This window comes from Diprion similis, chromosome 8, assembly GCF_021155765.1.
Source record: "Diprion similis isolate iyDipSimi1 chromosome 8, iyDipSimi1.1, whole genome shotgun sequence".
In the NCBI taxonomy this organism is placed as follows: Eukaryota; Metazoa; Arthropoda; class Insecta; order Hymenoptera; family Diprionidae; genus Diprion; species Diprion similis.
In genome coordinates, this window is record NC_060112.1 from 25950113 (window position 1) to 25975689 (window position 25577).

Here is a 25577-nt window from a genome sequence, read left to right on the forward strand (position 1 = left end):
ATAACAGAAAAAATACAACAATAATAACAATAGTAATAACAATAATGATACTATCAGTAACAATAGTGATAATAATATGTAAGGTAATGGGACATATATAATATAGTAGGTCACTCGACATATTACGTAACGTTTAATTATATCATAATTAATTACGTTATATAGACACCCATCTACGAACTTATATAATTAGAAACTATCGGACCCAGGTTTGGACAAATGTTCTTATAACTCATTTATGAATTATTAATTATTGTGATCTCCGCGTTTTTGATATGACTAAACGATTTTTAATTAATAGTCCCTCAACATTGGGTTAATAATGTTTTTTTTTTTTTTTGAAAACTAATCAACAACTCGCGTATTGGAATCCAACATAATATCATCTTGTTGACTAAGTAATATGATGGTGCCGAAAAAAGTGTCAGCTGATCGTTTAGCATAAATTACGCTAACGTCAAGGCATAGAATACACAATACGCAAGATATCAGATCTTAATTTAATCACATCGAGTTGGAGTGGATTAAATAATGTGACTGAAAATTATTACATTTACAATTAAATTCGATTTCTTATAGCTTGAGTAGTGCAGTATTTCGATATATGTTGCATTTCACCATTTTCTAAAGTATATTCGTCGAGTAAATAATTTATCGGTGTATTATAGAATAATCGATATTATAACACGTAGCATATTCGAGTTCAGAGACGACACGACTGGATGCGGGTAAATCATCATACATGTGTGTCGCATGGTAAAAATTAGTAGTTCTTAAAATTAAAAATTCCATTCGGAAACGCTGCATCATTCTAGTTTAATCATTTATAACTTTAAACGTAGTAATGCATTTTACCCTCGGTCTTTTTCAAGGAAAGACTCGCTTAAAAGTTTGAGTGTAAACTTGTCTATAATTGTAGTTGATATATACATATTATATTTATCTAGCGTCACGTTATAAAAAAAAGAAGGATAAATAAATAAGCAAAAATAGCGATGCAATGTTTTCGGGTAAATTGCAGCAAAAAGATGATAAAATTGTTACAAGATTGGTTTTTGTTGAATAGTTGTAAGGTTTTTGTATAATAAATAACGCGCTATTAGGGGTTTCTTATATAATTATGTAAAGTACATTAACAATAACATTAACAATAATAATAGTATCAATAACAAAATAGTATAAATATAGTTTATGTATTACGTCATAGAATAGAAATTTATAACATACATCATTACTACTTATTATGTATTGTAAACGCCATTCGAACGCAATAGAAGTATGTAATACACATATATAGAGCGAATTAGCAGAGTGCAGTATAATAGATTCTTGAATAGAGCACTGTACCTATATAAATACGGACTTAGCGGGCTGTTACGGATATTTAAAAAATTTACAATCTCTATCACATGCAGTTATTATAGTTTATAAACTAGTCGCGAAGAGCTTCTGTGCGGTCATATTAGTCGCTATATACATACACGAAGGTTTACATAACATGTGGCTTATACGTGTATGTTAGGTTTCTCATCATTTTCTCGTATGTATATAATAATAATAATAATAGAAATAATAACAATAATAATAATAAGATACTTACGAGAAAATGACGCTAATATATGTGATTTTTTAAATCTATATTATATATATATATATAGGTATAATATTATAGATGATGTAGGATATTTTTAAAGAGCGGAATTCACTAATAATGTGATTGAGATTTATTTTTATCAATTCCTGCGCTGTATCTACGCTTTGATTCTTTGCACATTTTTTTTTCATCTTTACTTCTTTATACCTATATATAATATAAAATATTATTGTATAACTATAACATATACATTATGGATTAGAATATGAAAGTGAAACACGCGCGATGTCTTGTACATCGTTATAAGTGCATATTTGAAATCCTGAATTTATTAACAACGACGAACTCGTTATATTACATACTGTTTTCGTGATATCAGTTAATTCTGAAATTTACAAGCGATGCTATCATATCTTATTATACATATACAGGTATAGCTCTTTATATATACAACGTATATTATGTTATTATACACGAACTCTTGGTGAAAACAATATTAAATTGAATTTTCATTATTTGTTCATACGTGATGCACATTTTTCCAACGATATTTTTATGGTTATAAATTTTATACAGTATACGCGAGTTACAATATCTACAGAGTCGATAATTTCGATCCGCCGAATGTTGAACACTATAATTAATAGTTATTATGAGAACAAGCGAAGGAATGGAAGAACGAAAAAGCGTACATTATAGCTGTGAAAAAGAATTAACGATAAAACATAACGAAGCAAAAATGAATTTAAAAACAAAATACGAAGATGTTATATCTATTGCATACATGCATAGATATGATAAATTATACCTTACAAATATAACGCAATTAAATATCACTAAATAATGAATTCTAATGATTACGATACTATTATAGCAAGTGAACGAGTAATACATATCTGATAATATTCCGTACCCATTGTCTGGTACAGCTGACAAGTGTGCCATCGTACAATTATAGTATTTACTGTACTAAATGCACAAAAGAATTAAGAGAACAAAAGAGAAGGAGCACCAGAATTCCGAAGAAGCGATGAGGGTGAAGATGAGAGTAAAAACGAGTTGCACATGCAAAGAATGAAATTAATTTAAAATATACAGATGTTCTGATCTCGGGGCCAATTGAGAGTAAGGAGATGACGTGAAAAAAAAAATATATATATACATATTTATATATATGTATATATGTATATACTCTCGACATATCCAAGGGAGGACCTGCACTATGATATACATATAATATATGGATAGGTATGAGAAATCGCGTGCGCGTGAAATATATAATGTCTATATAACTATATATAAATTATTATTATTATACTTATAAATTCACAATATCAATATATATTTATACATAATATGAGTGATTATATTATTATTTTATAACTGGTTTCTTTCGAAAATTATTTATACATATATAAATAATGTATGTATTTTCAGTTTATCGTCAATCTGTGCATAACTACAATATTTGTGTATTATATTATTTCCTCAAAGTCAATGCATCCGAATTAATATATCGGATTATTTCGTGGAAATGTAGACAGACTTGAAAATGAGAAAAAATAATCGATTATTTTTACAGAGTAATCGAATATACAATCGATTATTTTTCAAACTCGATCAATCCATCGACTTGATTATTTTTCCTGACAATCGGTTTTTGTTTTTTACTCCCATAAACGATGCCATACAATATCAATTTATGTGATTAAAGTATTAATTATTATCAATGTACTACTTACCAAGTACCTATTTCATATTTGAAGTGAAAGAAAATATGAATATTTTCACCTGAAATTGAAAAATATTTTGAATGAAACTGTATATCATTAAAAAAGCTTTTTCGCTCTTAACACTGTATACTGAAATTTACGAAATTTTGGTTTCAAATGCACCGTAGAAAAAAAAAAAAAACAATCGATTAATCGATTAATTTTCACGGATTCAATCGAGTCGTGATCGATTATTTCTTCGGACTCGATTAATCGATGTATCGATTATTTTTAGGTTAAAGGTCATCGCTTAATGTGGGCGGTTAATCCGCCTGTGTTTATGCAATTCGAGATCGTCCCACCGGAATCCGTCTAAACTCATGCAATTCAGGGTGCATTTCACACAAATGTACTTCAGGTTGCATAAATGTAGGCGGATTACCCCCATGTTGAATTACCTCTACCTGTGACATTTCCACGAAATAAACCCCGGTATGGGGTATGCATATAATTTATGCTACGCACTCTTGCACATCCTCTTCCCGTCTCTAAGGTATTCTTATAAATTTCGAGCTGCGCTGCACAGCGTATAATCCCCCCCTTCGCGAATCTCGTTAGCGATTATCCCGTTCATCGCTCCGATATCTAAAATGTATCAGTTCCGCTTGAACAACATAAAACGAATATACATAGAATATACATAATGCTAAAGCATCACCGTCAAAGACCGTCGCACACGCAAGTGCGAGGCATTGGTCGATCAACTCTGAAGGAAATTTATATCTCATAGTTGAAAGATTATAGAACATTGTTATAGTCAACAGATAGCTGCTGAATATAGTAGAGGTGAAAAATAACGAAAATGGAAAAAAAAAATAATAAAACAAACGAATAAATAAACAATTCTTCGATCGAATCATTGTATTACTATGTATTATACAATATAAACACATATTGTTGACACATATATTATCAATTGTTTCTTAAATGTTAGTACATACCTATACAATAGTACAACTCATACCTTATTATACGACGCGCGAAATTTTCAAAAGCACAGAGAATTTATCGAAAAATATATGTATAAGGTATAGAAATTACAGTATGATTATACGTATTATATCTCTATGTAGAAATCTTAATTGCACTCGGTTATTCGTGCACTTGACAAAAAGTAATTAAAAATAAAACAAAAAAAAAAAAAAAAAAAGAAATCTTAATAATAACTAAATGAAAAAATAACGTTACGGAAAAATTGAAGATGGGAAATCAATTTAGAGATGAAATGGAATAAGAAAAAAAAAAAATTATACACCATAAATATTTCTCTCTCACGGTCGTTTGGGACGATTTTTTTTTACATTAACTCCGAGTATACGAGCGTGTGTTTTTTTTTTTTTTTTTTTGGTTTTTTTGTACATACATTCGATTATATATTTATATGGATTTGTACATATCATATGTATAATGAAGACGAATAGTATGTTCGTTTATTTAACGTTGATTTATACCTCGAACCGCGATGCATCTGTGAAAAGTGATGTAACAACATCGAAGAAAAGTAAAAGCTTATACTTGAATGACTATCATTATAATGCTTTCTTACACATATCGATATACATCATGATGTTAGAAAATACGTTATACATACATACATGCATGCATGCGTATAATTTTGTTTAACGAAACCGTAAACTCACGTAATTTGGATGAAAACATATTATGTAATTATAATTATGTAAGATATAAAGTTTTTAAAAAAAAATTTTGTAATTGCGATTAAATTTTCTATATACTTTCATTGTTATTCCTCGTGAGAAATTGTAATGTGTTAAATGATGATACGATATAATACGATTGTGAATCGCAGAGGGATTACATATTATATATATTCTCATGAATTCGATGTTATGCGCTGTTTGAATTATTATCTTATATAATATATAATACATGTATAATAATTATACTTATGCTGCGTTACTTTTTCAACATTTAATGCTTATTATCTATTATAATTTTGCATTGGCGTGATATATAGGTGTATCAATGGGTATACGTATATGTATTATGTATAGGTATATTATATATACATGGTTCGAATATTATATCAACTATGTAAATAAAAATATATATGCAGATACATATACGGCTGAAAAGTTAACATTTATGTGTACCTCATGTGTCTCTCTTAATCTTGCATCGTAAATTTTATTGCATACCGCAGGTGTTTTTGAAAAGTTTTTTAACAAAAATTATTGTATACTTCTCCAAGTTATAATAAATAGGAAGAAAAATATAACGAAGATGGAAACGCTCACTGCTATCGCATTGTCATATATTGAGAATAATATACGTAGTAGAATCGAAGAAACACATATCACTACAACAAATTGATGTACATATACATACTAAATGTATATTATATATTCTAGTATATTCCATACATGAATGTAAAGATTGAGCGTCACATGAAGTTACACTACCTATACCTATGCCTATACCTATTACATGTTATAAATAAACAAACCTCTTACATTAGAAAAACTCACTTATATAAATACATACATATATTAAACCATTACGGATTGTTATTCGCCACGTTCTGTAACGTTGTAAAGTATTCACATTATATAATAACATATTATCTCTTGGTTCTTGGCAAAATCTTTATTCCACCATTCTTGAATTTCCCATATAACAACAGTAACTGAAAAAAGTACTTCTGCCTAAAATTAAAGCCTGCTGCTGCTGCTGCATAAGGTTCAGTAACAGAGGTGTAAGTTGACGATGATTGCAAAATCCAAAGCAGAGTTGGAGGGATGTTGGAGGGATGGACCAGATCATATGGGAGGAAGTGAAGGTAAACACGCCGGAGCCAATCCGCCAGCGAAAGGGTGGTTCGCCTGGGAATTCCCCCAGACTTTTGATTGCCGCGGGAAAAACGGCGGGACGAACCAGACAAGGATTGGTCGATCTCGGGGGCCAATTCTTCGGGACTTCGGTGGAGGTATCGAAAATTACACGCGCAGGATCGGTGCCTTGACACGGCGATGATACCCTCGGATTTAACTTAATGTCGTCGAGTCGAGCGGCGGAAGCTGAAAGTCGAAGAACAGAGCGAAATATTTATAATACAATAGATCTCTCGTTTCGTTATCATACTGTCGGTCTTGCAGACGATACTCATTTCAGAAAGTGCTGTGAGTACAAAAGTTTGTCTCCTTTTTCCGTCTATATAATGAGTCAAAATTCCCGTTCTTACAACAAACGCAGTGAATAAGTCTAACTGTATAAAGAGACAAAAACTATAAACATTTACCGAAGTGTATTCTAACGATGTGCGCATTTTTCAGTGCGACGATTTTTCATTTTCGATGTAATTAATGCGTGAGCGTTGAATGTTTTTCAGGCAATTTCAAATTTTCATGACGTGTTGCTGTTTCTTTTAAAATATATAAGTTGTTCGCGCTTTTTTTTCCTTCGAAGATTCAGATTCTTGCAGATGGTTTTCAATCGGAATTGAATTTCTTCCGAAATTTGATTGCTGAAAGGGATTGACCATTGCGAGTTTTCATTTACCAGGATTAATCTGCTTGTGGAATATTTGTTCTTTTTTTAATTCACAGAATGCTCCGTGGCAAGACGAAACGTCTTGACGAAGAGACGTGCGATTCTGAAAATAAGCAGAGGAGACCTAAATGCGCCCGGTGCAGAAACCATGGATTGATATCCTGGCTTCGGGGTCACAAACGTGAATGTCGTTATCGGGAGTGCGTGTGTCCAAAATGCGCCCTGATTGCCGAAAGGCAACGAGTGATGGCTGCCCAGGTATTTCGCTTTTCCGTTTCTCTGCCATATAAGTACAGCGTTAACGTTTGCTCGCAAGTAGATTCTGCACCGATTTTTACCGTCATTAAAAAATCAGACGGCCGATCAGACATTTTACGTTGATTCCTGTAGAAATTTTCCATTCCATTTCAAAACAGGACAGGCTTGTGTACGCGGTAAAGCTTTGAAAGCATCTGAAGAGCTTGTCAGAAAGTTGAGAGTTGAATCCATTAAGCGTGGTGTAGCATTTCGTAGGAATATTACACTGCGTGTCAGTCAGGGGTTTGTGTACCGATAACATTACGACGATACTTGATACTGGATCAACAGATAGACGCGTGAATTATGAAAGGTTGGATGCAGGAGTTTCACTCGGCCAGGTTATTGATACTATTTAACTGGTATACTGCGCCAATTCTCATCCTACTATTAGCTCTCATTTATATTGCACCCTGCTTTTCAAAACGTTCACAGATATCGTTTACAACTAACACGATGTTATCAATGCCTGTTTGACATTTCTGCAACTTTCGAAGTTCGAATTCGGTTTCAAGAGGGGGGGGGGGGGGGGGTGTTACAGCTTGGATGATCTAAAATCATACCTATTTTTAGGAGTTTTTTTTTTCAAAAAAATAGAAACACTTAGAGAAATTTGAATTTGAGGGCTGTATTATTTTTAGTTTTAAGAACATTCTTGAATTTTTTCATTCAAATTAATAACAAAATGGCAGCATGGCACACATAAGTAGCGAGCGACAACGTTTTCAATCCGGTGGCGCAGAATCCTCGGTCAATTTTTATCCAATCAACTTGAAATTTTCACACAATCTTTAAAACTTGTTTATCGATTCGAACTCGTGGTTAGATTGTTCGAAAATTCAATTTCTTGTTCTTAATCGTATATATATTTGAAAAGGAATTTTTTTTTAACATTCGGTCTACAAGCTCTACTCAAAAAGGTCTTTTTAACTCAAAAAATTTATTCTATCTGTTACAAGTTGGACAGTGATGTCAGGAGATGTACCACCGCAAAAGCCATCGAGTTCGGCGCCGTTCACTACTTATATCCGCTATGGTTCCATTTTGTTATTAATTTCAATGAAAAAATTCTAAGATGTTCTTGAAACTATAAATAATAAAACTTTCGAACTCAAATTGCTCAAAGTATTTTCATTTTCTTTAAAAAAAAATCTCCTAAAAATAGGTATGATTTTACACCGTCCAAGCTGTACCCCCCTTAAATGTATTTAAAGAATCGGTCGTGTGTTCTTGTACAAAATGGTCACTACACGTAACAATTACAAACAAGCTTTCGAATTTGTTAGTAAAAAATGTTTGCTAGGTTGGATTTTTGGAAAATAAAATAAGTTATTGTTTGCAAAGCTGCCAATCTCTAAGGCATTCACTTTTATTTTGTCAATTGTATGAATAAGCAATTGATAGAGTTGCACGGATTACGTGCAATGTAATGAGTTATGAGAAAAATAAAATTAATAATCTCAGAGCTTTATTGGCGAATGTATGTTTGAATGAAGGTAGCGCTGAAGCGACAACAGGCAGCGGAGGACGCCATCGCGCTGAGCATGGCGAAGGTGGCAACGGGTCAGAAACTGAACCGTCTCCCGCCGGGAAAAATATTTGGAATGGCTGTGACGGAGCCTGATGCTACGGACTCGATATCGAACAGCAATTCTATCGTGTCCAGTAACGGAGCAGAGAAAGACAGAAGTCGTCAGAACGCCATAGAAAGTACAGAGAGAAAGACGAGCCCTACGGAAGAACCTGCAGGCCAGTGTGGAGTCCTTCCAACCATCGGCGAGAAGTTAGTAACGAAAGCTTCGCGGTCTTCGAGTACCTCGGAATTAGTCTGCCCTGAAGTTGGCTCTCCGTCTGTTGGCGAACGTTCGAATTCACAGCGGTACAGAACGCTGCTGTTCAACGTAAACAAAACGCACGGAATTGAGAGGAATGACACAATGGATAATTCGGGGAAGAAGCTGGAGGATGGAAATGATTCGGGATCCATTGTTTCTCAGGCGTCCGTTCAGACTCTCGCCAATTTATTCCCCAGCACAAAGCTCTCGGTATTGCAGTTGGTGCTTCAGCGATGTGGCCAGGACCTGTTAAAGGCCATCGAGTACTTTGCCGCCCAAACGGCTCTCGGGGCTGGCACCGCTTCCGGTTCCGCTTTCAGGCCCGTGCAGAACCTTAACGGCGGTATTAATCAGCCCACGCAAAGCGTCACTCTGCAGGGAATCCAAGGCGTGAACCACGGCCTTCAGGGCAACGTGCAGCAGCAGACGCCCCCGGAAGTCCCGAATTTCTTCGCCTTTCCGCCGACGTACTCGAGCTTTCCCCGAAATATTTATGGCGATAGTTACTGTCTGCTCAATATCGTGCCGGAACAGTTGCAGCCGAAGAGCTCGGGTGCGGAAACGGCGAACTTGACCCTCGCTAAAACCGGAAGTCCGCAGGAGGATAGCGTTGCGCTTAACGTTCAGTACAACAACTACTTCAATTCCAATATTCAGCACCTTCGAGAACACATGTGCAATCAAATGATCGACCCCCACAGACAAGGCCTGCTTCACCTACCTCCGATTTTACCCGGAATACCTTGCGTGCAACCCAACTGTGCGCAGTGCTGCAAATTCCCATGAGTCCACCGGTGACAGTGTGATATGAACTAGACTTAAGAATAAGAGTTATTATTAGTATGAACAGACGGAAAAGAGCGTGAATCGTTCCTATTATACATATACAATTGATATATCATTGTATACATCATTCCGGTCACATATTCTGTAGCTTTATCACCGGTAATGAAGAATTGTTTGTCTTTAATGCTGATGGGTTAAATTGTTGCGAATAATTGCTTCATTGATGGACGTTACGTGATTCAGAAAAATTGTTTTGCATCATAGAAATTATTGTTATAATACTTGACACTCACCACGGTTGATATTACATTTCATTTATATTTGTTTCGTGAATTCACGAATGTTAATAAACAAGTATGGAAATAGAATAGACCAATTTTTTTACCCAATCAAGCTACGGTGAATACGTTTTTTTTAAAACTGTCCAGCTGAAGCTGTTGTGTCATTAACTCCCAAAGTTGGAAGTAAGAATTTCTTTTTCCGTTGAATTAATTTTTTTAGCTAAAAATTTCATTGAAACTTCTCTACGGATGATGAAATTTCTGGATTAATTTTTTTATCTATCTCGCGAGGAAATCTTTTTCCATAGTCGAGTTAGCTCGGCAGCAATAATCAACGCTGGGCACAAGGCGCAGCTTATACGGTAAATCCCATCTGTTAGAAATATCGGACTACTGCAGCACACACATATACGGGTCCAGAAGTTCCACGATAGAAGATTCTCCACAAACATAAGAGTAGATCGCGTTGTCCCCTCGGGCGGTATCGGCTTTCGTATGTTTAGTAATTCAAAGCACACCGTAGAGCGATGCCCACCCGGAGGGTTGACTGGGGCTACGGCGTTTTCTCTCTTCCAAAACAAACCCCTTCGGCCATCTATCACTTGATATCACTTGATATGGGTTACTAACTGTATTTACCCGATCAATTGAACTTTTCTAACTCGATTATTTCTGCTCTATTACTTTTACAAACAGCAGCTTTGCTTTGGATTGGCACCGAGCGCCGGAACGCGGATTCGAACCTCGACGTGTTTCGTTTACCTTATCTGCAGATCATGTTATTTCATTCATATAATTGGACTGAAACGCATTGCTCCGTAGAAAATGCAGACTTCGGATAAAACGACATCATTCGACTGATCCTAATATTCAACTTCACCTACTTTTTAAACGAATTAAAGCATTTTAATCCACGTTACATCAAATAATGACAATACAATATCATTATGCATCATGTATTGTGTACGCAAGCTGAAACTTAAGCTATATATTTTTAAAACTACTTACGATGTATAGTCACTATCTGATATACTATTTTTCATATTCTGCTTAAGACACTATACTGTACTGTACGCCTATCTCCTCGTACTATAATAAGACATGTTGTGTAATGTTTAATCATATTTTTGCATTTCTTTTTGTCTTTCGCGTTAATTCTATTCGTCAACTCGTTCAATTGCCTGTACACACTGTGAAATTCAACAATTGTACTAGAATTAAGACATATTGAATAAACTGTACTGTACTGAGTCTGAAGCTGTGCGGCTACGACTATTCGATGCAAATTGTGTGCAGATTTTGTGTGTTTTGGATGTCACTTCTGATCCGTTCCTCGCAGAGTGTTCGCACGGCACGCAATAGATTCCTCTCGCAAAATTACGTCTATATTGTGCATTAGCAAATAGATTCCAGCATCATCCAAAATCGCTAAAATTTTCACTGAAAATCTAAAGGGGTTAGCCTTACTTTTTTGAGGCAAAAATTTTTGGTCTCAAAAAGAATTAGTATCAAAAGAAACAATTATTTTAAATTTGTATCAATGATTTATTTTTAACGTTCAAGAATACACTGTTTAGTGTGAAATTGTTTGTGATCACAGCGAGATAAGCAATGACGAATTGTTGACTGAAGAATATACAACGGATGAACGAAGATAGTAGTTTTCAAATTAGGCGGTAGAAGCTAGTGGCTCTTTCGACGGTACGCCTACGAACTACTTTTCGGTGATATTACGATGTTTTAAAAGCTGATTGGTAGATGGAATTGCGCGCGAATTGCAGAAGATATATAATTTTTCATTGGTCGTTGGATTGCGCGCCCAATTTTCGCGCCATTCGTCAGCATTCCTTGCGTTGACTGCTGTACGCTTGTCTTGTTACCAAGTCCGCCTCGCCGACGTCGGTTTCTTATTACAACTCCAGTTGATCCTACGAAATACAGATAATCATGCCACCGAGCGGACCAGACGTCATAAACAGCGTTTTACGCTTTGTCAAATTATCCGACAAGGCGTTCGCACCTATGAAGGGTTCCTCTGCTGCTGCCGGCTACGATCTACGCAGGTTAGCCGAGCGTATTTGTGCATCAATAATATCCAATTTTCTTCTCTACCGTCAGACCAGTCGATCTGATTCTGCTCTGCAACAATTTTTGGGTAATCATTTAACTCAAATCTGCTACATTCTTGTCGCTGCAGCGCCTACGAATACGTCATACCGCCTAACGGGAAGGAGCTGATAAAGACGGACCTACAAGTCGAAGTGCCAATAGGAACGTACGGCAGAGTTGCACCTCGCTCAGGCTTGGCGTGGAAGCATCACATCGACGTTGGTGCCGGTGTGATAGACGCTGACTATCGGTGAGTGTGTTGAAGATTTCCAGACCTCAAACTCTACAACGTTGAAATGTAATGCAATTTTGGCGGGGCGACGACTAGCAGCCTTGTATTAATATATATTTATATTTTTATTACAGGGGAAACGTTGGCGTAGTACTCTTCAATCACAGCAACACAGAGTTCAAAGTTCTACCTGGAGATCGAGTAGCACAGCTCATCTGTGAACGAATTGTTTATCCTGAATTGGAAGAAGTCAGCAGTCTAGAGTCAACTGAAAGAGGAAACAACGGTTTTGGATCGACTGGAGTGAACTAAGAAAAAGATGTCCTATATTTATGATCTAAACTTTAGATATAATATTCGTTGATAAGATTGTGCTACATTACAACTAGACTCGTGTCATATTGTCATTATTCTTAAACTTTCATCTTGCATTAGATTTTTCGCGTTTTTCTGACAATGGCTTTGTTTTAGATGCTTCATATACTGATTCATTATTGACAATCATTTCATTAGTATAGTCTCGTCCAGAGCAGCTACGTTTCAGTAATTCCTTATTAGTGTTATACTATGTGTAGCTGCAGAGTACTTTACATTCAGCCTCTGACAGATCAATTAGCTCCTAAGCATTGTGTCTTATACCTAAGTTGATGTAATTTTTTTCTGTAAATGTTTGACCAGTTAACCACTGTTAGATATCAAACGCTATGTCTGATTAGTCGAATCGGTAATCGAATGATCAAACAATCTATCTCTTCAACATCATTGTAGTAAAAATACATAATTCAAAGTGATAAACTAATTGTCTTTAAGGATATATTATATTTAGAGGAATGTTTATAGTAGGTACAGTACAAAATAAAGTTTAACGTAATTCTCAGCGTAATTCATAAACAATGTGTTTAATTCATATTATACCCGATCTTATAAAAAATCTGTCAATTGAGCATACGAGAATACAAGTCCAAATCTATGAAACGATGTAATGGCGAATGAACAAACACAATGCTAACCTAACCTAACATAGCTTTAGCCCGTTTTAGGTTAAGTTGCCCGTTGTGGTGCCCACGTGCTTTGGTCAAAAGTGGTCTCAGCATTAGATTAGTAGTTTAGTTTTGCGAAAACCGGTAATCCAATCCCAGTGGAAATATGGGAGAATCAAACTGATCCTCCGGTTTGTGGATCTCAGCTGTTCTTCTGGATAAAATCATTGTCGTTTATAATCCCGGGATAAAAAATGGCTGATATTTTGAACTTGATCTCAACATCTAACCAGAACAACGACGAGCGCTACAAATTCATCCAGGATTTGCTAGTCTACAAGTCTGATGTGCCGTTCGACAAGGAGGAAGTGAGAACGGTTTTTTTTACCCAAGGTTCGTCACTTTAAAGGCGTGTAACTAAATTTCCGTGCTTTTGATTTTCTCAGATCAATGTTATTCAAAATAGTCTGCTGTCGTTGATCAACAACCAGTTGAACCATGCAGCGACACGTCATGAAGGCCTGAATCTGCTATTGAAAACATTACCAAGATGCTCGAGAGACGTTCTGCTCAAACATGCCATGCTGTGGATGACAAAGGCACTGCAGAGTCTTGAGACGGTCCAGAATGACCAGCTGCAGGTCACCACTGCAGCTAAAGTCGCTGCTACTTTGGCTATTTCTTGTAAAGAGATTCCTGAACTCCAGAAGCAGATATCCATGCAGAACGTCAAACAGATCATAACTCATGCCAATAACTTACCTGACGCAAGGCGATTCGGTGCTATATTTTATTTAGTTGCTGTACTCCTCTACCATTATCCTGAACCATGTGAAAGACTACAGGTTTGGTTTTTCCTTAACAGCATTATCTAGGATTTTACATTTTTACAGAATTATTATAGTATTGCAACACTGGTTTATTATATACCTTCCATAAGCATGATAAGATTTCACTTGTAATCCACATCTTTGTTTTCTAGGTGACCATAAGGAAGTTAATTCTGCCCTTGGTTGATTCTGGACAAGATAACTTGGTGAATGCCGGGGCAAGATGCTTTGCACTGTTGACCTCCGCGACTGAGCGTTCGTTTCAGCCTGTAGCAGGAAAGGCAAATCAAACTGCATGGACTTACAGCCAATGTTTGATCTGCAATAGTCTCCACGAAACAATGGATGATTTGTTCAGCGGAGTTGCCGAAATAGAGAACATCGATATCGGGGATAAACTCACGTTGCCAATCATTCCTCAAGCAGACATGATGTTACATTACTTGGGACTAGAGCGGCGGTTCAATAATCTGTGCATATACCTCGGCACGACACTACGGTGAGCAATCCCACCAAATATTAATGGCACAGAATTTCATAGTCCGATGAAAAGAGCGTAGATATATCATCGTTTGATTACTGGGTGACAAATTTGGTCTTATTCTTACAGTGGATGTGGAACTAAGAACTCAGTTTCTCCTTCAAATATATTCAAGGTCCTATCTCGAGGCCTTTTTATTACTCCTGCTGGACTGGGTAATGAGAATGCGTTCAGAAAGCAAATTTTGCATTTGATTCTGCCAAATCTACATTCCAGCTTGTTACACGTATTGGATGCCTTTGTTTTGGGGTAAGTGAAATTCTATTCCAATCATACATTACCGTTAAGACACAAATTTTTATGAGTATTGATTAATTAATTAAGAATCTATTACATTCTCGCAGTTTTGGAAAAGAATTAGTGCCTTATGCTCAAACTATACTTCAATTGTTGCATCAAATCTTAACATGGACGGAAAAAACAACCGAAAATACAAGCACTTTGAGTGGGACCAGGCCATTCAAAAACATTAGAATACGTGTCTACGAATCCCTTTCGACATGGTTAAGGCATGCAGGAGTACTGTCAGGAGTTGAAAATGTTTGCGAAGAACTTCTATCACATATTTTGAGAGATATTGTTCCAGAAAAGGATCGAGTTGTATTGTCTGTAAGTACAAGTGATCTCGATTTAATTTAGTATTCAAATGTTTTTCAATGGTAGAGCATTTCTCGATATATTCAGCCGACGTCCATAATCATTTTCCTAGTAATTCATGGCTTTCAGGTACAAAAAACACACAACATGTCTAAACGAGCTTTGAAACGGCACAGGGAAAGTCAGTTTGACAATAACATGACTCAGACGAACACACTTCATGTTTCTAATCCATTGGTAAATGCAGAGTTAGCCGACGAATCTTTGGTGGCTTTACAAAATATCTTCTTAAATACAGGATGCAGGCTGAAAGCGTCGTTCTATGAGGTAACACTGCATATTTCAATGTATTTTGCTTGGGTTTGCTCGCTAAATAGATATTCGTTTCTCTAATGTGCAATGTTTTTCTCTGTGTTCCACTGTGGCTATAGTATCACGATACTGTATTAAATCTTTGAATATTTTCAGAGTTCTCAGACCACATTGGTCGCTCTTCTCAACGATTGTTATCTGGAGACTCACGAAGAAACGTTCTACAAACGGAGTGCGAGCTGTCGTCTAAACCTCGTAAAGACACTAAAAATGATACAGCTGAATCCGCATCCTTTGGTACCACCGCCCACTCAATACTGTTTAGAGATATTCCAAATGGCGCAAAATGACGCAGACACGAATGTGAGCCACGAAGCTAAGATCGCTTTGGCTGAAATTGAGAAAATTGCACATCCCGCTGCCCCAACTTTGAGGCTACCGATTGTAGTCGATTCGAATGATAAGGACGATGAACCAATCGAACTTGATTTTGCGATGGACTCAAACACGGGCCCAAAAACCGCTCATCCCTCCGGTGCGAATAACGAAGACAGGGCTGGACACAGCCCTAGTCCCATTCTCGAGGATCCAGAAGACGAGAGTCCTGATACTGGAGTGAATCTTCCGTCTCGTGATGAGACAAATCCCGATACTAACAACGAGAATCAGGAAAACGTCGCCGAGCCAGACAGCGCTAAGGAAAAAAGAATGAGTGATTCGACTGTGGTAGAAATTATTTTACTCAGCATTACGGAGCAAGTGGATGATTCTCGCTCTGATGATGATAGCGAAGAAAACATTCTGGACGCTTCGACGAAGACTCAGGGCGACTTTAGTTACGATACTGCTGAAGCAGCGGACGCAGATGAGCCGCAAGTTAAACGGCAGAATATTCAAACTACAGAAAGTGTTGCTACGGCGACTGCTGATCAACCTCAGGCTCATATCGATAGCGACGATGATGCCGCGATGCTTGATTTATTCTGTGATACTGTGCAGGATGAGAAATAGGTATCAGCTATGCAGCAGGAATATACGTTATGCAGTTATACTATATGTTCATACGCCTGTGTATAAGTATATAAGTAAATTGGATTACAAAAGTACAGAAATATCTTGTCATATTTTCGCCCTGTTTATCATTTATAACAACTAAACATAGCATATCTAATCTCTTTGTCGTAATTGCTTGTACGTAAAGTAAGCGCTTAAAGAAGTTTGGCATAATTGAATGCAATGAAATCGAATAAACTTCTTTTACTTATTTAATGAACGGATAATACCGCAAGCTGCAAAGTAGTTTGAAGGTAATTTGTGTCCCAAAAGCTACTGTATCCCTCAGAAATGTGGGCCATAGCATCCCCCTGAAGACAATCGGTTAGTATGTTGTCTGCAGTACCGACATGATCAACTGATATACCGACAGATATTTGCTTCTTTGTTCTTCCTGCAGATGACAAGGGCCCAACCCTTCATGAGAAACGTCAAAATATCTCACGTGTGGTCGAGGGCGAGTAGTGCCGAAGTAGAAATGAGTACAAAAATCGTTTGAAAAAAAAAGTTTTATCGTCTTGACTATTTACTCAAAGTACTGAACAGACCAGAGATGTTGTGCTACGAGGGAAAAATCAGCGTCTTCACATTTTCGACTGGCGTGATTTTTGCGCTATTACCTAAGTTCCTGTTTAGGTTACAATTCGAGGCGTACTCTCTCTATTTTCAGAATGTTTGGTTGACTTATGTCGTATTATACATACTTCTCAATTTCTTGATCATCATCGCTTTTCGTGGTTTCATTTATCAAGTAAGTATCTCCAAATACGGTTACGCTACAGCCGAATATATTTTCAATGTTAGGTTATGTTTAGTTAGAAAGGGCAACGTTTTATAATATTGATATTTCAAATAAAGATCTTCTTAATTCGTTATTAAGATGCAATTAATTTTTTTTCTGACATTGAAAAGCCTCGGCTAATCTCATTGGCAATTTTATATCCAAATCGTCACATAGATAATATTTTTGAACTGATATCAGCTTCCTTCCACTTAGGTTGCGGTGAGAGCGACGTCGCTGGGTTATGCATTTGGGATCGGCATATTGATATATTTGACAGCGCCATTGTCATGGCAAATGTTTGGAATTTATATGTCAGTAATGGCGACATTTCACTATTCAGAATTCTTGGCTATTACTTGGACAAATCCAAGCGCCTTATCCCTCAATTCCTTCATACTAAATCACAGCATCGAGTATGGAATAGCTGCATTTGTGTGCTGGACGGAATTTATCATTGAAAGATATTTTTTCCCTGAAATGAAAGAACCGCACTTTGTTTCTTGGATCGGACTAACGTTATGCGTTTGCGGAGAGATACTCAGGAAGCTTGCCATGTTCACGGCAAGAAAGAATTTTAATCACATTATACAAAGCACCAAAGCTGACGGGCACGAACTTGTCACGCACGGTGTCTACAGTTTATCACGACATCCCAGTTATGTCGGATGGTTCTATTGGTCGATTGGAACACAGGTATGTCTTCTGAAATTTTTCCAAAAATCAGAAACAAGATCTTAGCAAGAAAAACATATTTTAACTCGAAAGCTGCTAAAGGCGGTAACTTGAAACAGGAGAAAAAGTAATTTAATTATCATATAGTCAAATCAGGTAACTCAGCAAAAATTACCTGACTTGTGTTATTTTCCAGCTGATTCTTCAGAATCCTATCTGTGCTGTGTGTTACACACTGATTACATGGAGATTCTTCCAGCAGCGGGTATTACTTGAAGAGATGACGTTGATCAACTTTTTTGGACAAGACTATGTCGACTATCAAAAGCAAGTAGGCACTGGACTGCCTCTGATTTCAGGGTACAAATTTGACTTGTAGTATAGTACCGCAGTGTGATTTAAATTATAATTATATGATATTATAATTGTGAGATATATGACAATACTTTAAAATGTGCACATCATGTACTTAAGCTAGAAGATATTTTCTAAAAGATTTCACACTGATCAAAATGATTCGAAGAAAAAGTTTCACAGACTTCATCTATAGGTTCTGGACATTTAGTCAAATTTGTAAAAAGTTAGTGATTATTCGATTTGAGTAGGCATACATTGAAACGATTTTTTTCCGTTTTTTTTTAGCGAAAATTCCTCCCATCACAACAGGAAAAGTAAATAGTGTTCAGGTGTAGAAAATAGTAAGTTTGCCCAATCGACATCTTGAAAACATTAACTTTACTCTGATTATCGATGCACGCAAAATCGTGAGTCACTTGTCTAGTCAAAAAAAACTATATTTGATTTTTAATCAGAGATAGTATGACTGCCACACCAGTTGTGAAAACCGGTTGTGTGATGCTAAACATTAGAATAGGAATATGAATTTGGATAGCAAATATCTGTTGAACAGTGAATTATGAATTATCTTGAGAAGATTATCGTTACTTAAGAACCGTGTTATTATGCATCATTACAATTAAGAATAAAAAATTGAATTTTTTGTATAATACATCATTTTTATGAAAATCGTACAAGCCTTTACTCCATTAATATCAAAATTCGATCACGAGGATATTAACAGCGCTTTCCGTCCGACATCCAGCTGACGAACTCGCCAACACCCTAATGACCTTTCGGCAACACCATAATTCCGAAAAATCTCAACCAAACTCGGGATACAAAATTTCTAAAAATCCAGTTTACGACGCGCAATGGCCAGCACTAGAGTGAATTAAAAAATTAATCGACCTGCCGTAACACCGATCTCGATACGCTGCGCACTACGTGATGTAATACACGCAAGATTACGCGACAATTGATCCGTCGTCGATTTCGTAGATCATGCAACTCGATGATTATTCTTGACGATTATTATCTCTAAATTCCTAAGTTTGGGTTCCGCCTAGAGTTCAGAGAGCCGTTTGTCATGCGCATTAAAAATGCCACGTTACAGTAAGAACATGTTACTCAAATTCAATTGGAATTCAATCTATTTCGTAAATATATGCTAGTTTTCATTTAACATTTAAATGTTTATGTAATGCTACCGCGCCATATTATTCCGATATAGTTATGTGCAACTGATGTAGCAGTGGTTTGATCTTATCTAACTTAAAACAACAACAACAACAACAACAACAACAACAATAATGCATTAAAATGCATTAATTTAAAAGTTGCACAAAACGTTGATTGACAATCAGTAAACTGATCGAGGTTTTTTCATTAGGTACATTTATTCAGCACCGTAGAATAGTTTGTTGTAGTGAGAAATTATTTTCGCGACACGGATGTGAATCTTTCGAGTACAGAAACAGTGAATTGAGTTGAAAGATGTCAAGGTACTCATGGTATCCCGAAATACAAACAACAGGCGTGTATAAAATTCTAACACTGGATTCAGTGCATCCATGATACGAGGGCGAGATCCATTTCGTACTCTTGCCGGTGAATATGCGTACATCGCGTTAAAGTGTGTCGTCGGGTAATTTGTTACTGGCCCTGACAAACTCCTCCATTGCTTCACGAGTTTTCCGCGCAAGTTTCACAGGTGGTAGTGCCGACTGTACACTACCGTATCTGTCGATTCGACGAAAGTACATTCTAAGACAGGCTTCCAATATCAAGCACTATCTTTTCTAGATTTTCTCTCCTTTTTCTTTACATCAATATTTACGAGTCAAAATTCAAATGCGGAAAAAAGTTTGCTGAAACTGCGTCTTCATAGATAGTCTATACAGGGTGCTTCTTTTTAATCGTCGCAGGTCGATTACTCCGACATTGAGCAACAAACGGACAAATGTTTCGCATAAACTATTCAAAGTCCGAAAGGAGAAAGAACACGACAGCATCGGATGTTTTGTGAATGAAGCTACCAATTTCAGCTGAAGGTCAACTCGGTTTTCGTCAAATTTAACACTGCATTTTATCTATTGTCATCTGAAAGAGCATCAAATTCATCATCAAAGAGCATCAACGTACTTAGCACCGAAATTCGACCGGTGATGAGACACGAGCCGGTCAAGTTGCCACGGAACAATTAGGTACCGGTAACTCGTCGGTTCCCTGTAAATACAAACAAATCAATGTCTTGTCTTACCCAACTTTTTATAAACAACTGCCGCGGATTTAAGGTAGTTGCGAATGACTTGTTCGCGGTCGTTAGAGTCAGTAAGTTGTCATCTTTATTTTTGATGGTCGACTATATACAACACTTGCCGTGTTTGAACCTTCAATATTTCGTACGAAACATTTTCTTCGTATCTTGCTTATTTTCGGAGTAATCGGCCTCGGGCGATTCAAATAAAATACTTTGTATCAGCTGTTGCCTAATGAAGATAAGAACGAGCTTGAATAATATTCCGTATACAAACTTTTTCCTATTTTCGTCATTGATACGATTCTTTAAGGTCACGTGTCCCGGCTTCTTGACCCAAGATAGTATATGTATACTTCTTTCGTTTCATCGGCTTTGGAATGATTTTTCTGCTAGGATAAATGCAGCGCTATACTTCTTCGGTAACTGTATTCACTTTCGATAAACTTGACTTACTTATAGATAGATTTTTTGAACCGTTACCAGAGAATCCAGAACAGTGTTAAGTTGATTCGAAAAGAAAGAAAGCCGAAAAAACAGTTTTCCCGCCATTCCTTACATTGGATAAGTAGGTTTTTATGAGGAAGAAAGAAAGATATAAACAAAATTAGCCATTCCTACGTGGCGCAGTATAGATTGAAAAGTCGAATAAGTTATTCGACATTCGAGTCGAGACTCACTGAAGCAAAGGGTCCATATTCCGATTGGAAATATTCCTATTTGATGAGTGATACATGGTTCATACCAGTATCGACAAGTCTGCTTAGGATACGATATCTTTTAACATGCACACCAATATTTTACAATCGGGATAAAATATTTCTAACGGAACTCATAATGTTTAGCAAAATTATATTTATTGTCTCATTTGATGTCGGAAATTATTATATATTTATTTATACCTAGATATATATTATATGTATGTTAATATTTATTATTATCAATAATAATAATAATAATAATAATAATAATAATAATAATAATAACAATAATAATAATAATAATATGTAACAGTACTTTCAAACATTGCCATAGTAATTGATATTTACGTACTTTCTTACAGTTCACGGTTATACGGTACGATACACGTCAGATTGAGATTTATTTCGGGCGTTGTTGGTTCGTCATTCGTCGTCACCCGTCGAAGGCATCATATCAGATAATGTGATTTTGGGAGTAAAGTTGCTTTCGCTTGTAGCGCAACAACTGAATAACCGAGCAAACTCTGTGAAACGACAAAGAATGGAAGAAGAATTGTCCGGCGTAAAGATAATCCCTTTGAAACTTCGATAAATTGCTCTGTTATTCATTTGTGTACGGAGAGAAAATTTATGCCTACTGTTGAAGTATAACTTGTATAATTTCATCTGCCGTCCGATTTGATTCTTACATCGTGTAATTGTCGGTTGCACAAACCGCGTACATCTAATTCATTGGTACTAACCGGGAAATGGGGAAGGAAGCGGAAGACTCGTTTCCCCGTGTCTCAGTTCTGAGTTCGAGTGATTTCGTTGATCAACACGGTAGCACAAATGGATAAGGTTCAGGTCGATGTAAAAAGCGAGAGATCGAGGTAAGAATTCTAGCTACATGAAAAAGTACGTGATGCGCATTGCCTATAATAAATGACGGCTCGTTAGCGCCTGTTTCACAAGTGAAAAAATATAATTATGCGACGCTGCGTATACTCGGAGCTTATTGAAAGCTGTTGTAATCTGTCAGCGTCACGACGTATCCTTAATCCGTAAACTTACTACTCGATAATAGTAACAACATCTGCACGTAGCACCAAGCTAATTCAGTCCCGCGATTTTTTTAACAAAAACTTTGCCGATTTGTATCAGGCGTTTCATGCGGTAACCAGTAATTAAACAACTAAATACCATTCATTATTTCATGATTTCACTTCCGAACCATATCAATTATCGCATCGCGCTGTTATACGACTGCACGAGGTTCACAAATTATTCCCACAACAAGATTAGTTTTCAAAGTTACACTTCTGTACGGTTTTCTTGAAGTTCGTCAGGTGAAATAATTGAAGTCAGCGTTGGCATGACACGATTACAGATTACACTTGGTCGCTTAGAAGCACGCTATCCTTGGTAAAGCTGTTGTATGACATACAGTGGAAATGCGTCAAGTTGAACGAAAATGAAAACGCAATCGGTAACCGAATAGTACTATTACGTCGTAAACAAGATGGTACAAAAAGACTATAATAATACAAAATTACAATGCTATAGGTATATGGTATTACATTAGTATAACTATATACATGTCGTACATGCAAGTATCGTGTATGTGTGTATAAAGCCTTCATTTATATTTATTTGTTTCTTAACACTAACTGATCTTCGCTCCTCGAGAGCAAGAGAATCCGAATCAGTTTCTTCCCTTCGCCACGTAGAAGACGAATACCACGAATATTCTTTCGCTTCTCATACGGTTTCTCGACTCACACCTTGCGACTCGGAGTTCGGATCCTTCGGCTCTCAATCACGAAGACTTACTTTCATTCATCTTTGGACGCGAACTTTTAGATATCACCTCTTTTCGGAACGCTGTCAGGATCGCTGAAAAATGAGTAATTCGGAAAATGATGAGACCGAAGACACCTTCACGCAACGATAATCTAGTCCATAATTGTACGTAGCGATATTCCGGGAATTACCTCAGTCTAATCTTGCAGCTCCAGCCACGAGTGAAGCATTAAATCGTGAGGAAATTTATTTAGTTATTGACAATATTAGGATCAAGGTCCAAGTTGCACATTCCTCGACTTTGGAATTTCGAAAAACGTGCAACCTATAGGGGAATCTATAATTACTGGCACTGAGATTCGATTTCGTAAAATGGTCTAACGTTAACGGGAGTAACAAGCGCATTTCGAAACAACGTAACGACAAGTCTGCGCAGCAATCTCACGTCCATTGCGAACAGAATCAGGTTCTGGGCAAATATGAGTAAATTGAGATTTCGAGAATGGACGGAAGCCACGTTAAAGCTCGGCTTTGGGTGGATGATATTTACGGGCGGCGGTGGTACGAAGGCATCGAATATGTCCGCGTCGGCGTCCGTGAACACCAGGGAAGAGGGAATCCACCTTGCTCTATAGGCAGCGTGTAAAAGATGGACGAACTGTATGAGCCTCGGTGAAAACGGGGCCGTTTCTCTCGCCGTCGAACGGCCGAAAATGGGCTCACCTGGTACACGGGTAAACGTTTATCCCCCTGATAGCCAAGTCGCCGATGTATATCGCCCCCGAATCCTGGACCTCGAGGGTGTAGATGCACCCGGAGAACCCCTCCCGGTACCGGCCGAAGCTCATCATGTAGTCCGGCAGGCCTCCGAGATAAACGCTGCCTCTGGCGTTGAGGAGCTGCTGAAGACCTTCGCTCGCCCCGCTTTCCGTGTGCTCGCCGTTCAGCTCGATGCTGCCTTCGCTACCCTGACGCTTCAGGACGATCCTGTGACGTTCCCCGTCGTCCACCCGCTGGGCCGTCACCCTGATCACCGCGGGTCCCGAGCCCAGGTTGTACTGGTACTCGACGTACCTGAAATCGAAGGGAATTAGTCGCAGCCTTGCTCGGCGTCGACTTTCGTCCGGGTTTCGTCGACGGACGTGTCGACAGCTGGTAACCGAAACAGGGTAACTCGCGGTTTTCAGAAATTGACCGGATTTAGCCTGCAAGCCGGAGAACAGTGGGATATACTCTTTTGGTTCTCAGCTCTCGACGTGTATCCGACTGTTTGACGAAATTTGGAAGATACATAAAACACTAGTCGTACTCCTCGTTGTGAGTATTCTGGTTACTTTTACGTCATTCGAGAAGTTACAGAGATTTTATAAATATTTACGGAGTTTTAGAAAAATTCACGGAGAATGACGAAATTTAGATTCTTCTTTCGGAGCGTTCGAATCAGTTAAGATGTCCGATTTCATAAAATTTCAACCAAGTGAAGTATGTACGAGTCTGTAAGAGGTTTGCGGGCATTTTTCACACGTTTCTGAAAAAGAGTATCGACAATGTTCTTCCAGTAGGAAGTGTTGCCGGAAATTACCCGTCGACTACAGCAAGAGATATGAAATCATCGGCGCTGAGATCCTTCGGAGTCTGTCCGTGCCACATGATCAAGCCGTTGCTTTTGTTCGTGGAGATTTCGAATCCCAGGACTTCCTTCTCTTCTTCGTGCGTCATCAACGATCTCTCGAGTTCGAGCCATCCGTCGCCGCGGAAAGCCACGTCCGATGCTATTTCAACGGCTGAAAGAACGATGGTTTTGTAACGGCGAAGCCAGTACTGCCAGCATCGGTTGTTCAAACGTGAACACATAAATAAATAAATAAATAAATAAATAAATATGCGACAATGTACTCACGAATTTCGCATCTGAGTCCGTTGAAACCGAGCAGGCAGTCGCATTTGAATCCCCCGGGAAGATCGGTGCATATTCCCTTGTTTGTGCAGGGTTTCAGCAATTCGCACTGCTTCAAAACGTTCTCGCAGTTCCTACCAACGTATCCGTATTCGCAGACGCAGGAATAGTCGAGGTTCTCCGTCACTTGACAAGCTCCGTGAACGCACGGATTCGAGACGCAGGGATTGAACTGCGTCGTTGACGGCGAGGTTGGCGGCCTTGTTGGAGCCGGCGTCGTTTCGTAAGGCGGGAAATCGGTATGATTTGAATATTTCCCCACGCAATCTTGGATGTTGGACGATTCGATGACTGACTTGAGGATGTCGATGTTTTGCCCCGCGACGTCGAACTGTTATCGAAACATTTCACGTTAT

General features: G+C 37.6%; 5 protein-coding genes across 6 annotated transcripts in view; 4 read left to right on the forward strand and 1 right to left on the reverse strand.

The window, feature by feature from the left end:
* The first annotated feature begins 6189 nt into the window (after positions 1–6189).
* Positions 6190–9868, forward strand: LOC124408676 (doublesex and mab-3 related transcription factor 3, truncated-like). Its single transcript, XM_046885799.1, has 3 exons — positions 6190–6506; positions 6933–7134; positions 8670–9868. Exons 2-3 carry the CDS (start codon positions 6934–6936, stop codon positions 9792–9794), a joined length of 1326 nt encoding a protein of 441 aa, XP_046741755.1. The 5' UTR covers positions 6190–6506; position 6933; the 3' UTR covers positions 9795–9868.
* A 2124-nt stretch (positions 9869–11992) lies between these two features.
* On the forward strand, positions 11993–13026 carry LOC124408698 (deoxyuridine 5'-triphosphate nucleotidohydrolase). Its single transcript, XM_046885825.1, has 3 exons — positions 11993–12138; positions 12273–12434; positions 12551–13026. Exons 1-3 carry the CDS (start codon positions 12023–12025, stop codon positions 12726–12728), a joined length of 456 nt encoding a protein of 151 aa, XP_046741781.1. The 5' UTR covers positions 11993–12022; the 3' UTR covers positions 12729–13026.
* A 429-nt stretch (positions 13027–13455) lies between these two features.
* LOC124408663 (proline-, glutamic acid- and leucine-rich protein 1-like) lies at positions 13456–16912 on the forward strand. The gene is made up of 7 exons (XM_046885776.1): positions 13456–13764; positions 13843–14241; positions 14379–14725; positions 14837–15016; positions 15112–15376; positions 15494–15691; positions 15833–16912. The coding sequence occupies exons 1-7, from the start codon at positions 13651–13653 to the stop codon at positions 16685–16687; spliced, it is 2358 nt and encodes a 785-aa protein (XP_046741732.1). The 5' UTR covers positions 13456–13650; the 3' UTR covers positions 16688–16912.
* A 181-nt stretch (positions 16913–17093) lies between these two features.
* LOC124408687 (protein-S-isoprenylcysteine O-methyltransferase) lies at positions 17094–18828 on the forward strand. 2 transcript variants are annotated; one of them, XM_046885814.1, is made up of 4 exons: positions 17096–17201; positions 17400–17480; positions 17727–18206; positions 18382–18828. In XM_046885814.1, exons 1-4 carry the CDS (start codon positions 17130–17132, stop codon positions 18562–18564), a joined length of 816 nt encoding a protein of 271 aa, XP_046741770.1. In that variant the 5' UTR covers positions 17096–17129; the 3' UTR covers positions 18565–18828. The 2 variants fall into 2 exon arrangements, with proteins under 2 accessions (XP_046741769.1, XP_046741770.1); XM_046885813.1 differs by having other exon boundaries at positions 17094–17480.
* A 4385-nt stretch (positions 18829–23213) lies between these two features.
* LOC124409144 (basement membrane-specific heparan sulfate proteoglycan core protein) overlaps positions 23214–25577 on the reverse strand; it is a 79019-nt gene continuing 76655 nt past the window's right edge. The window contains exons 63-66 of the mRNA XM_046886562.1: positions 25165–25552; positions 24847–25048; positions 23988–24338; positions 23214–23357 (exon numbers count right to left, since the gene is read on the reverse strand). Coding sequence (XP_046742518.1) covers positions 23321–23357; positions 23988–24338; positions 24847–25048; positions 25165–25552 — 978 coding nt within the window. The 3' untranslated portion in view covers positions 23214–23320. The remainder of the gene's footprint in view (positions 23358–23987; positions 24339–24846; positions 25049–25164; positions 25553–25577) is intronic.